The sequence below is a fragment of the Gekko japonicus genome, unplaced genomic scaffold (assembly GCF_001447785.1).
Source record: "Gekko japonicus isolate JY-2015 unplaced genomic scaffold, Gekko_japonicus_V1.1 scaffold1515, whole genome shotgun sequence".
In the NCBI taxonomy this organism is placed as follows: Eukaryota; Metazoa; Chordata; class Lepidosauria; order Squamata; family Gekkonidae; genus Gekko; species Gekko japonicus.
In genome coordinates this window covers 90,655-103,905 of record NW_015166465.1, presented here as the reverse complement: position 1 = coordinate 103,905, position 13,251 = coordinate 90,655, and the positions used below count along the sequence as shown (strand labels likewise).

The window sequence follows — 13,251 nt, the reverse complement described above, 5'->3', positions numbered from 1 at the left end:
CTCACCTCCAGATCTAATCCACCGTCGAAGATGGCAACTCGGTGGTGGTACAGTGACGGCGGCGGCTCCTATGCAAAGGCCTGGCGGAAGAGCTCCATCTTGCAGGCCCTGCGGAACTGCGCCCGGTCCCGCAGGGCCCGAACCTGCTCTGGGAGCTCATTCCACCAGACAGGAGCCGCCGCCGAGAAAGCCCTGGCCCTGGTTGCAGCCAGCTTGATGTCCTTGGGGCCGGGAACCACCAGTAGGTGCTGCGACCCCGACTGTAGCGCTCTTGGGGGAACATATGGAGATATTTTCTTGATATATTCTGCCCATATTGTCATGGTCTCTGCTAGCCTTAGTTGTTTTTTTTACTGTGACCCATCTACTTTCTTACACTGGCAAAATGATCAGAATCCGACCCACCCACCTTCTAAAAACACTCGCTGGGCACCCAGGAAAGTGCTGGTGGGCGCTGGAGTGCCCGCGGGCACCCTGTTGGGGGCCTCTCGGATAGCGTTTCTAACCTGTTACAGATCGAGATGGGCCACGGTGTCAGTCTGCCTACAGCCGCAGGAAAGAGCCAGAGTCCAGGAGCACCTTCAAGACTCATGACATTTGCGGCCGGGAGTGAATTTTTGTGAGTCACGGCTCACTTCTTCAGATAGATCAAGACAAGGCGGCCATGTTAGTCTGTCTGGAGCAGCAGAAAAGAGCCCGAGTCCAGCAGCGCCTTCAAGACTAACAAAAGCCGTGGCAGAGGAGGAGCTTTCGTGAGTCGCGGCTCACGTCTTCAGATACGGCTAGAAGGGGGACCCCATCGGTTCCGTTCCTTGGAACTCTACATGTAACTTGCTAGGTGACCTGTTATAGAGAAAGGGGGAGAGAGAGGCTTCTTACCAATGGAGCAGCAGGCGCACTCGCTGGGGCGTTCGGTTGTGCTCCGCCACCTGATGGCTGCCCAGGAGCGGGATACATTCCTGATGTGTCAGAGGGAGAGGTCCCTGATGAGTTGTCGGAAGAGCGCCGGGCTGTGCGCCGGGGTATGCGCCGGGCTGTGCGCCGGGGTATGCGCCGGGCTGTGCGCCGGGGTATGCGCCGGGCTGTGCGCCGGGGTATGCGCCGGGCTGTGCGCCGGGGTATGCGCCGGGCTGTGCGCCGGGGTATGCGCCGGGCTGTGCGCCGGGGTATGCGCCGGGCTGTGCGCCGGGGTATGCGCCGGGCTGTGCGCCGGGGTATGCGCCGGGCTGTGCGCCGGGGTATGCGCCGGGCTGTGCGCCGGGGTATGCGCCGGGCTGTGCGCCGGGGTATGCGCCGGGCTGTGCGCCGGGGTATGCGCCGGGCTGTGCGCCGGGGTATGCGCCGGGCTGTGCGCCGGGGTATGCGCCGGGCTGTGCGCCGGGGTATGCGCCGGGCTGTGCGCCGGGGTATGCGCCGGGCTGTGCGCCGGGGTATGCGCCGGGCTGTGCACCGGGGTATGCGCCGGGGTATGCGCAGGGCTGTGCGCCAGGGTAGCCTGGGGGAGCCCCCGGGTTGTTAGAGAGGGCGTCAGCGAGCTGCATAGGAGACAAAAGCAATATTATCAATGTCCCTTCATTTCCCAGCAGCACATCTGCGTCGGCTGAGCCAGTGGCATAAAATGCTTCGCCCGGAACGGCAGGTGCTTTCCGCTCCACCGAAAAGGAACCCGGGACGCCCTGAAGGCTTCTAGAGCGCACAGAGATACAGTCCGGGTCAAGCTTGAACAGACCATGTGCTTCCCCCCCCTCGAAAAAATAAACCTCAACAGAACAGAACAGAACAGAATAGCGTTAGAATAGCATAGCACAGAATAGCATAGCATAGCACAGCATAGCATAGCATAGAATGTTTATTGCGGTCAAAGACCATAATATAGCGAATAGAGTTAATGTAACAGCTACCAGAATAAAATAATATATCGTGTGGCAGTGTGTGTTATAAAACACTAAAACGTTAAAACATTTACAAATCCCAATACAATTCAGATAAAATCAAATCCAGGCCGTTCAATACAGTCCCTCCACTTTCTCCTAACACAATAGGCTAACCAACCAAATGTAGCCACCATACGAGTTACATTCCGGTTTTTATCTGCCAACATAATTGAGAGGAGAGTCCCCCTAGCACGCCTTGGATATGACTTTATAATAGGATCTATAAATATCTCTCTATTGTGCTCAACTTCTAAAAAAAAACCACAGCACCCCAAGAGCCAATGGACTTCAGAAACAGACACTTACCGAAAGACCGTCAGACATCTTCCTGGAAACAAAACAGAAGACAAAAGCAAGTTAGCACAGGGCAGGCCAAAACCAAATCTCACTAGACCCAAAAGTGGTGCAGGGTGGAGGAAAGAGCCTTGAGTTGGGGACATGTGTTCAAATCCTCATTCAGCCGGGGAACTCGCTGGGTGATCTCGGACCGACTCTGACCCTTTGCCCACCTCACAGGTTAGTTGTCACAGCAGAAAAGAGCAAGAGTCCAGTGTTGCACCTTAAAGCAGGGGTGTCAAACTCATTCGTTATGAGGGCCGGATCTGACACAAAGGAGACCATGTCGGGCCGGGCCACGTGTGTCATAAAACGTAATGCCAGGTAGTGGAGATATAAACTTTATAAAGGACACACACACAAAGGTTTGGTTTTTTTTTTACTTAAAATAAAAACATGCTTAAAACATTAGCATTCTGGCTATATCTTGTTTATTTAACAGTGTCTGATAACTGACACCCTTCGCTCTGAATTATTGCATCAACATGTCTGTGCCGTTGCAATCTTGCATGTGCTGTTCAGGTGTGTATCTATAAGCTTTGATGGAGGGACGCACATTCAGACCTACAAAATCGCTGTTACCAGAATACGTTGTGGTGGTGATATGGCTATACCCATGGCCCATCACTAATACCAGGAGTCCAATTATAAGTAGACAAGGAAACAACATCTGGTTTAATTATATGGGTACTAGAATTCTGTAACAGGTCTTTGAATGTGTGTCTAGAATATATAGATAATAGTGGCCACTGAGGAAGGCCCTTAGGGGCCGAAACGCGTTTGGTCTTCAGTTGGAAAGTTTGTACCCATCATTTGCATGTATAGTGGACAAGCTTTTACAGTCGGATCTTAGACAAAGCAATTTTTAATCAGGAAAGTTTTAACTCGTGTAGAACCTTAATAAATATTTGTACTTTTTTATATATATGGTTTAGCTTAGCCCTATTTGGTTCATAGTCATATCCTGGGTTGAGTTTCCCCCCTCCCCCTTTTTTCTCCAGTTTCTGATAGAAGCCCTCCAGGGGCCTCATCCGGCCCTTGGGCCGCATGATTGACACCCCTGCCTTAAAGACGAACAGAATATGTGGCAGAGGATGTGCTTTCGTGAGTCACGGCTCACTGCGAGCCGTGCCTCACGAAAGCTCCTCCCCTGCCACGTATTTTGTTCACCTTTAAGGTGCTGCTGGACTCTTGCTCTTTCCTGCTGCTACGAACAGACTAACACGGCGTCCTTTATCACCAGTGTGTTCAGAACCTCTACAGCACACAAGAGGACGAGTCCTGCCCCAAGAGACTCGACAGCAGAGAGACAACCAGGGCAGCGCAGTGGTTAAGAGTGGCCAACTAGGACTGGGGGGATCCGAGTTCAAGTCTTCCCTCCGCCATGTAACTCGCTAGGCCACCTTGGACTAGGGTTGCCAACCTCCAGGTGGGGTCTGGAGTCCTCCTACAATTACAACTGGTCTCCCGACTGCAGAGCATCACTTTCACGGAGTGCCCACGAGTCCTTGTATTGTGAGAAAGGGAGAAAAGCGCCTCTTTCTCGACCTGCTCTGTCCCATGCATAATCTTATAAACCTTGATCACGTCACCCCTCAGTCGTCGTTTCTCCAAGCTAAAGAGCCCCAAGCGCCTTAACCTTTCCTCATAGGGAAACAGAGAACAAAGCCCGGTTTCAGTCGCAGGAATCTCCAGTTAAAAGATTCTCAGGCAGATGTCAAAGACGCCCACTCGGCGGAGACAGTGCCAGGGTAGAGGGGCCCGCCAGGTCTGGTTCACAGTAAGGCGGTTTCACATGAAGCAACAGAGAGCCCCGCCCTCTGCAATAACAGGCATCTGTTGTTCCTAGGATGGAAAGAGAGGAGGAAGGGACTCGGGTGGTTTTTGCATCGCCATGCAAAGCCGGAAAAGTGTATTTGCATGGAGCGGGGCTTGCACAGCAACAGCCGTTTGCCACCGGTACCACGAACACGAAGCCACCTTAGACTGAATCAGACCGTTGGTCCATCACGGAGAGTGTTGTCTACACAGACGGGCAGCCGCTCTCCAGGGTCTCGGGCAGAAAAGGGCCCTTCCCCTCACCTGCCGCCTGGTCCTTTTCAACTGGACGTGCCGGGGTTCGAACCTGGGACCTTCTGCATGCCGAGCAGATGCTCTGCCTCTGAGCCACGGCCCCTCCCATAAAATCGGAGCCACGTGAAAACCAGCGGAAAATCGGCCTACATCTCAAAGCCTCCTGAAAGCTCGGAGCTCAGCTTCCTCCAAAAACGGTCAAGTGAAGGGGACATATGGTTGCCAGCCTCCAGGTGGGGCCTGGAGATCTCCCGGAATTTCAACTGATCTCCAGATGCAATGCTCCCTCTAAGATGTGGAGTCCGGTGAGCATAAACTCTACTTGGTGGGCTGCTGGCATTAAAGTTGTGAGCGAGCAACTTGGCTGCTGCATAAATCAGTTTGCTCTGGAGCAGTGTTCCCTCTAAGCTGAGTTAGTGTGAGCCAGCTCACAGTTTTTTAGCCTCCGGCTCACACATTTTTGTCTTCTCTCAGGAAGGAGGGCCCCAGAGCAAACTAAGTTATTCAGCAGCCAATTCACCCGCTCACAACTTTAATGCCGGTAGCTCACAAAGTAGAATTTTTGCTCACAGGACTCCACGGCTTAGAGGGAACATTGCTCTGGAGCCATCCCTTCCTGAGCGGAGACCAAAATGTGTGAGCCGGAGGCTAAAAAACTGTGAGCCAGCTCACGCTAACTCAGCTTAGAGGGAACACTCCTCCAGAGTACGGAGATCAGATCCGCTGGGGAAAATGGCTGATGTGGTATTATACCCCACCAAGCCCCCTCCCCTCCCCAAACCCCTCCCTCCTCAGACGCCACCCTGAAATCTCCGGGAATTTCCCAACTTGGAGTTGGCAACTGTGGCCGCAGCCTATTTCAGTCAGAGTAGTTCAAATGTGCTGCCAGTTAGTTTTCTTCTGCTTATTTCATAAGTTCATTCCAGAATGAGTCAACACCAAGAAACGGAACAAAGAACAGAACTCCGTTTTCTCTCTCCTCACACACACAACTAGGGCCGTTCTGTCAAGAGAATTCAAGCGGGGTGGCTCCGGCGTTGCGGCCTGGCCTCGGCAAAAACCACAAGCCCGGCTGAACGCTTTAAAAGCGCACGCACGCAAATAACACACCCCTCGCGTCCAGGGGAATCGCCATGGCACCCTCCTTCCGAAAACACAGTGCCACTGTTCATTAAGGCGCAGCGCAAACAGAGTCCCAAGTTTTCACACGCCCGTGAAGGGATCTATTTCTGAGTTTTCTCTTCCCCAGTTGTAAGAGCGTTTATTTGCCGAATATTATCACTTGCGTGTAAATAATGGAAGGTTTCGGCTTTAACAAATCACAGGCATGAAGCAGGCTTATACTGAATCCGGCCTTTTGGCCCATCGAGGTCAATATTGTCTACTCGGAGTGGCAGCGGCTATACAGGGTCACGGGCGGAGACCTTTCACATCACCCACTCCCTGGTAATTTTCAGCTGGAGATGCCAGGGATTGAACCTGGGACTTTCCTCATGCCAAGGAGAGGCTCTTCCACTGAGCCATGGACCCGCCACTAAGGCATGAAAGTGTCTTATACGGAACCAGACCACGGCCCCATCTAATTCTGGGACATCTCCAGCCACCATCCGGAGACTTACGCAAAAGGAGAACACGGAAATAAGGAGAAAATCCAAGATATTAAAAAGTCCATGTATAACCCCTAAATGGCTAGATTTAATGATGATATATTAATATCATAATATGTAAATGGCCTGTAACCACGACATAGTGCATAAATCAATACTTCATAGATACGACGTAATAAATACCCCATAGGTAAAGGTAAAGGTTCCCTTGCTCGAAAACCAGTCGAATCTGACTCTAGGGTTACGGTGCTAATCTCCGTTTCAAAGCCAAAGAGCCAGCGCTGTCCAAAGACGTTTCCATGGTCATGTGGCCGGCATGACTAAACACCAAGGCGCACGGAACGCTGTTACCTTCCCACCGAAGCGGTACCTATTTATCTACTTGCAATTTCTTGCTTTCGAACTGCTAGGTTGGCAGGAGCTGGAACTAGAGATGGGAGCTCACTCCATCACGCGGCACACTCGGGTCTCGAACTGCTGAACTACCGACCTTCCACAGCCTGCAGTTCAGCATCTTAACCACTTGAGCCACCGCAGTTCCTAAATACCCCATACAAAGTGTCTAAATCATCTACAAAGCCCTTGCCAAATTATTTATGGTTTTATGAAAAGCACAATCCCCGGGCTATAGTCTCTAGAGCAGCTGTAAATAATACATGCGTGTTGGATTCCAGATGATGCATGCGACTCCTTTCAGCGGTCTTTGCCAGATTCCACGGCTTGCAATACAATGTGATCATGCTAGACCTGTTGGATTCCAAATAATGACTGTGGCTCCTTTAAGCAGTCCTTCCCAATATATCATTATTAAATCTAGTCATTTATGGGTCGTTAGTTATTCACATGGACTTTTTTATATCTTGGATTTTCACCACCTGGAAAACAGCGGCAACCCTGTTTTGAAGCTATGTTTCCCTGCCACCACCCTTATTTAGTTCCCCGTTCTGCCCAATCGGTGCGTAGATCCAAGCGCCTTTCGACACAAACACCCACGTAGCAATTAATCGGAACATGACTCATCAGAGCCATGCATTGTGGGTACAAACAGGAGAGACCATCTCATTGAACTACCAGCGTGCTTCAACAGTCTTTACACCGCGCTCTATTCTCTTGGTTGCAAGCACGGCCGATAAATCAGCCAAAGTTACTAGTCCACAGGAGTTTCTGTATGTGCCTGCCCCACACGTACCCATGTTGCTGTGTTTTTTATATATATATTTTCATTTTAAATCTTATAAGGGTCTATACAATTTAATTGTTGGGGAAAATATACATAGATATTTTGAACTCCCTGTTTGAACTGCTGCCTTCGGGTAGAAGATATAGGACAATTAAAACAAGGACAAACAGATAAAAAAACAGTTTTTATTCGAGAGCTATTATTGCTTTAAATGCTGTATGAAATTGGAATTTGGGTGACATTGGTGGGTTTAAGTTGCAATGTGAACCTTAAGGGGAGTTATGGGATGGTTGTGAATGGTTGTGTGAGTGTATATGAGTATGGTTCACCGAAATGATTGCATCTTTAATTTCGTTGTACCATGTACAATGACAATAAAGTATATTATTATTAAATATATACAGTTGCCAACCTGCAGGCAAGGCCTGGTGATCTTCCATTATTACAACTGCTCTCCAGACCACAGAAATCAGTTCCCCTTAGGGTTGAGAAGCCCCCCACCCCCAGAGGCCAGGAAACCCCCCGCCCAAGAGGCCCTTTCCCCACCGGCGAGGATTGGGCCGTTGGGGGGACCCCACCCCCAAAGCGCGCAACGTGCCCGGCATGAACACGTCACCCGGAGGGGACGTAATCGCGTCGGGCACATTGCGGGGCAAAGCTCTATCATCCGAGGGAAAACTCTATGGTTCCCCCCTCGAATGATAGTGGTCCCGCCCCCAACGTGTCTGACGTTAATGACGTCACTTCCGGGTGACGTCATCGCGGTGCGCGGCAAAGCACACGCACCAAGGAGCTCCCAGAGAGGGCTGCAGCTACGACAGGACTCGCAACCCTAATCTTTGGTGACACAACAAAACAAAGCTCCTTGTGCCATGGGAGCACCAGTGTTCCCTCTAAGCTGAGTGTGAGCTCACCGTTTTTTAGCCTCCGGCTCACACCTTTTTGTCTCAGCGCAGGAAGGAGGGCTCCGGAGCAAAACTAATTTGTGCAGGAGCCAAATCGCTCGCTCGCGACTTTAATGCCAGTCGCTCACCAAGTAGAATTTTTGCTCACAACCAGGGGTCGTTTCCTGCGGGAGCGCACAGGAGCAGAGCTCCGGCAGTAAAGAGCCCAGGGGACGGCCAGATCCAACAAGCCCCACCCCCTGCTCCCAGCAGCCCTCAGTCAGAGCAAGAAGCAGCCGCGTAAGTGTCAAAACCCCCCCCCCGGCCCGCCTTCAGGTACAAGCTCTCCCTCCTCTGTGAGGGCAGATCTGCATGTCCCCCCCCCCCAATAGCAAGCAATCCAAAGAAGAAGAAGAAAAGAAGAGACTGGATTTATACCCGGCCCTTCACTACCCAAGGGAGTCTCAGAGCGGCTTACAAACTCCGTTCCCTTCCCCCTCCCCACTACAGACACCCTGTGAGGTCGGTGGGGCTGAGAGAGCTCTTAGAGAACAGCCCTTGAGAGAACAGCTCCGAGAGAACTTGTGACTGACCCAAGGTCACACCAGCAGCTGAATGTGGAGGAGTGGGGAAGAAGATGAAGAGATTGGATTTACTACCCAAATGTGGAGGAGTGGGGAAGAAGGTGAAGAGATTGGATTCACTACCCAAAGGAGTCTCAGAGCAGCTTACAAACTCCTTTCCCTTCCCCTCCCCACAACAGACACAGACACAAAAGAGTCCAGTGGAGCCTGAGCAGTGGGTGTTGCCTTCTAACACACTTCCGGTGATGTCAGGGGGTGTGGCATATGCAAATGAGTTATGCAAATGAGTTATGCTAATGAGCTCCTGCACCTCTTTTTCTATGAAATGACCCCTGCTCACAACATTTGTTTAAAAAAAACCTGCACAGCCAATCAAATCTCCAACCGCCAATCAGAGGACGAGCCATACCTGGCCCCACCCGCCTTCTAGAAACACTCGGCAGGCACCAAGAAAGGGGCCCGTGGGCGCCATGTTGGAGAACCCTGCCTAAAAGCATTGCATTTTAGGAAAGTAAAGGGAGACCGGACACCAGCCGAGCCCTTTGGATAAGTCTACAGGTTCTTCTTGAATGCATTTGGTTTTCTACAGAAAGCTCTTTCAGGATTTCACTCCAGCGAGTCCAGACAAGCCGAAGGAAAGCAATACCCAGCAGATTATAAACCTTAAGAAATAACAGCCCTCTTGCAAAAAAATGATGAGGATCTGCTATCTAGACAACAGCAGCCCAGTCCAAACTTCTAATAAGCGCCCTCAAAGCAGTTAACCCTTTCAGCACATTTGCTGGCAAACCGTTTCTTTTGCTTCTACCCCATCCTGTTTTCAAAGGGCTTTTCCCCCCCTTTAGAGGGCTTTCCCTCATTTCGTCTTCACGACAACCCTGTGGTGGCATTCCCTCTAAGCCGAGTTAGCGTGAGCTAGCTCACAGTCTTTTAACCTCCGGCTCTCACGTTTTTGTCTGAGCTCTGGCAGGACGGCTCCAGAGCAAACTAACTGATGCAGTCGCCAAATCGCTCGCTCACAACTTTAAGGCCAGCCGCTCACCGAGTAGAATTTTGGCTCACAAGCAATGATCCCTCTAAGCGGTGGAGTCTTGTGAGCAAAAATCCCACTTTGTGAGCCAGTGGCTTTAAAGTTGTGAGCGAGTGATTTGACTAATGCATGAATTAGCCTGCTCTGGAGCTACATCCTCCCTGAGCTAAGACAAAAATGTGTGAGCCGGAGGCTAAGAAACTGTGAGCTAGCTCACACTAACTCAGCTTAGAGGGAACACTGCTCACAAGACTCCACAGCTTAGAGGGGGCGCTGCTTGTGAGGTAGGTCAGTCTGACAGAAGGTGCAATTTCATGGAGTGCCCACGAGTTCTTGTATTGGGAGAAAAGTACCTCTTTCTCGACCTCCTCTATCCCATGCATAATCTTATAAACCTCGATCATGTCACCCCTCAGCCGTCGTTTCTCCAAGCTAAAGAGCCCCAAGTGTTCTAACCTTTCTTCATAGGGAAAGTGTTCCAACCCTTTTATCATTCCAGTTGCCCTTTTCTGCACTTTGTCCAATGCTATAATATCCTTTTTGAGGTGTGGCGACCAGAACACTGCCGTTTACCATCTCCTTTCCCTTCCCCTCCCCACAACAGGCACCTTGTGAGGCAGGCGGGGCTGGGGGAGCTCTTTCGAGAACGGCTCTGGAGAGAACAGCTCTGAGGGAACTTGTGACTGACCCAAGGCCACCCAGTTGGCTGCATGCGGAGGACGAGTGGAGAACCAAACCCAGTCCTTCAGAGGAGAGTCTGCCGCTCTTAGCCGCTACACCGAGCTGGCCACGACGCCAAGCTTGCCGTAGAGTCCACCCTCCGAAGCAGCCACATTCTCCAGGGGCCCTGATTTCTGTCGTCTGGAGAGCCGTCATGCCTCCAAAAAAAAAAAATCTCCAGGCCCCACCTGGAGACTGGCAACCTTACCTGTGAGGCAGGCGCACACACACACACACACACACGTGAGATTCTGTGGGAACAGGAAAATCTCTGCGAGGCACACCCGGAGAGGCTCCTGTTTTCACAGGGAGATTGGCAACGGGAGATTGGCAAGCAGGGCACATTCTCTGCTGAGTCTGCATAAGTCTGTTGTTTTACTGAAGAGTACAATGAATTGCTGAGAGCACACAAGCTTTGCAACATTCAAGGATAATCTTGCCTGTGAAGAGTACATAGTGTGCTTTTTGCATAGAGGCCACTAACTGTAACGTTTTCTCACTGTGCCTTGTGTGAGCTGCTTGATTCTAACAAAACGCTGCTCTCAGCCTGTCAGAAAGAGTTCGGTTCAGTTTGGTACAGAGAGAGACACACAGAGAGACAAGAGCCTGATCAGCTTCAAGAAATCTCTGTGTTGTGTCGTTATTGAACCCTGTCAAAGTCTACAAGATTCCGCACTCCCTTCTCTCACACCCACAGAAATGCCAGAAAGTATCGTTCACCCTTGAAGGCGACTGGGAGGCGTAAAAAAGAACAGAGAAAAGGAAATCCCTTTGCACACACTGCTTAATTGACAGGTGGAACGCAGGGCCTCTGGGTGCGGAGATTTGAAAAGGGATTAAGCGGCAGAGGGCCGAGCACCGGTGGGGGTTGGGGGATAGGGTTGCCCGATCTAAGCTGGGAAACTCCGGGAGATTTGGGGATGGCGCCTGGGGAGGACAGGGGGGACCCAGGCCCGTAGCTAACATGGGGCCCACGGGGCCCGGCCCCCTTGTGTTTCTTCTGGGCCCCCTCCCTCCAGGGCTGCCCCCAAAGTGCTCCAACTTACCACCTGCACTGTACTTCCATTTAATTAGCTGGCGGGCCCCCTCAAGGCCCCCTCCCAAAGAATTCCCTAGCTACGGGGGGGGCCTCAGTGGGGTACGATACCCTACAATCCACCCTCCAAAGCATCCGTTTTCTCCAGGGGGGCTGATCTCTGTCGTCTGGAGGTGAGCTCTAATTCTGGGGGATCTCCAGGTCCCACCTGGAGGCCGGCATCCCTAGACTCGTGGCAAAGGAGCGAACTACCCTCTTGGTGAACCGATGCTCGGGCAAACGGCAGAGTTGGCGCAAAGTTCGCCCTCTGGGTGGGCCCACATAGCAAAGGCAGTCGCTCCCTTTATCATTTTAACCACCAGGGCTGGGAAGGGCTCTCTCTGACCTCCCGTGCGGAAAGAGGATTCGACGGCCTCACCTGCTTCCCGGCAACACGACCACACAAAAGGAGACAGCCGCAGTTTCACGGGGAGAGGCCCGGACTTTTCTACGGAAGAAACAGCACCGAGGGTGCTAAGAGACTGTCCTCGGAGGCGGGAACGCCCCGGCTCAGCTCTCCCCTCAGCCTTGGACGCGTCCAAGATTATGTCCCCGTGAGCTAAAGGAGATTGAAGGATTTGTACTTCTGACTTGTAGATTTTACCAGGATTTGCACGCTTATCACTGGCGGAATACATGCTGGGGTCATTATGTGATGGACAAAATAGCTAACACATATGAAACACACACACACACAAGGGCACTCGGGATCACAGTCCAAATTTGCACGAAAGCGGTTTGCATTAATAACCTACTTCACAGAAAATGACATTCTACCAGCACATGTCGGCTATGCCGAATGGCTTCATTTATGAGTTGCTTTTTCTTAAATTTCTTGCTTTCGAACTGCTAGGTTGGCAGGAGCTGGAACTAGAGACGGGAGCTCACTCCGTCATGCGGCACTCAGGTCTCGAACTGCTGAACTACCGACCTTCCTCAGCCTGCAGTTCAGCGTCTTAACCACTTGAGCCACCGCAGCTCCTTTTCTTACTTTAGTTTGCCTTTATTTTAGGGTCTGAGCACTCTTTCCAAAAGCTTGTACTTATATCTTAATGATATTACACAATACTCGCATCTTAATAGAAGCATAAAAGGTAAAGGTAAAGGTTCCCTTGCTCGAAAGCCAGTCGAGTCCGACTCTAGGGTTGTGGTGCTCATCTCCGTTTCAAAGCTGAAGAGCCAGCGCTGTCCGAAGACGTTTCCGTGGTCATGTGGCCGGCATGACTAAACACCAAGGCGCACGGAACGCTGTTACCTTCCCACCGAAGTGGTACCTATTTATCTCCTTTCAATTTCTTGCTTTCGAACTGCTAGGTTGGCAGGAGCTGGAACTAGAGACGGGAGCTCACTCCGTCATGCGGCACACTCGGGTCTCGAACTGCTGAACTACCGACCTTCCACAGCCTGCAGTTCAGCATCTTAACCACTTGAGCCATGGCAGCTCCATAATAGTATTAGGTACCATAACAAAGGGTATAAGGCTTAAGTCAGGTATAGATCATTTAGCTATATAGAGTCATCGAAATGTTTTAGGTGTTTATGTTTACATTTCGTTGTAATAGTGTTGAATGCATTCATGTTTATGCTTCCTGGTTTCTTCTGTATATTTGACTTATCTTTGAATAAAAAAATGAACAAACCTCGGCCCTATACTGCAAACTCTGGAGGGCAAATCAGAGAAAAGTAAGATAATGAACCTTCTAGCCTCAAACAGGGCTGATACCATCGAAGAAGTGGCAAACTTCCTTAACAAAGCGTAAAGGAGGAGGAGTTCTTTTCCGGCAGAAGGGGTAGTGAATTAACTGTTTTGCGTGCCTATCGCCTCTGT

The 13,251-nt window shown here is 51.0% G+C and overlaps 1 protein-coding gene across 1 annotated transcript in view; it reads right to left on the bottom strand.

Moving 5' to 3' along the window:
• The window catches only part of LGALS3 (lectin, galactoside-binding, soluble, 3), a 33,485-nt gene that overhangs the window by 11,749 nt on the left and 8,485 nt on the right, over positions 1-13,251 (bottom strand). The window contains exons 2-4 of the mRNA XM_015412098.1: positions 2,241-2,262; positions 1,099-1,535; positions 880-964 (exon numbers count right to left, since the gene is read on the bottom strand). Of these exons, the coding sequence (XP_015267584.1) occupies positions 880-964; positions 1,099-1,535; positions 2,241-2,258 (540 nt within the window). The 5' untranslated portion in view covers positions 2,259-2,262. The remainder of the gene's footprint in view (positions 1-879; positions 965-1,098; positions 1,536-2,240; positions 2,263-13,251) is intronic.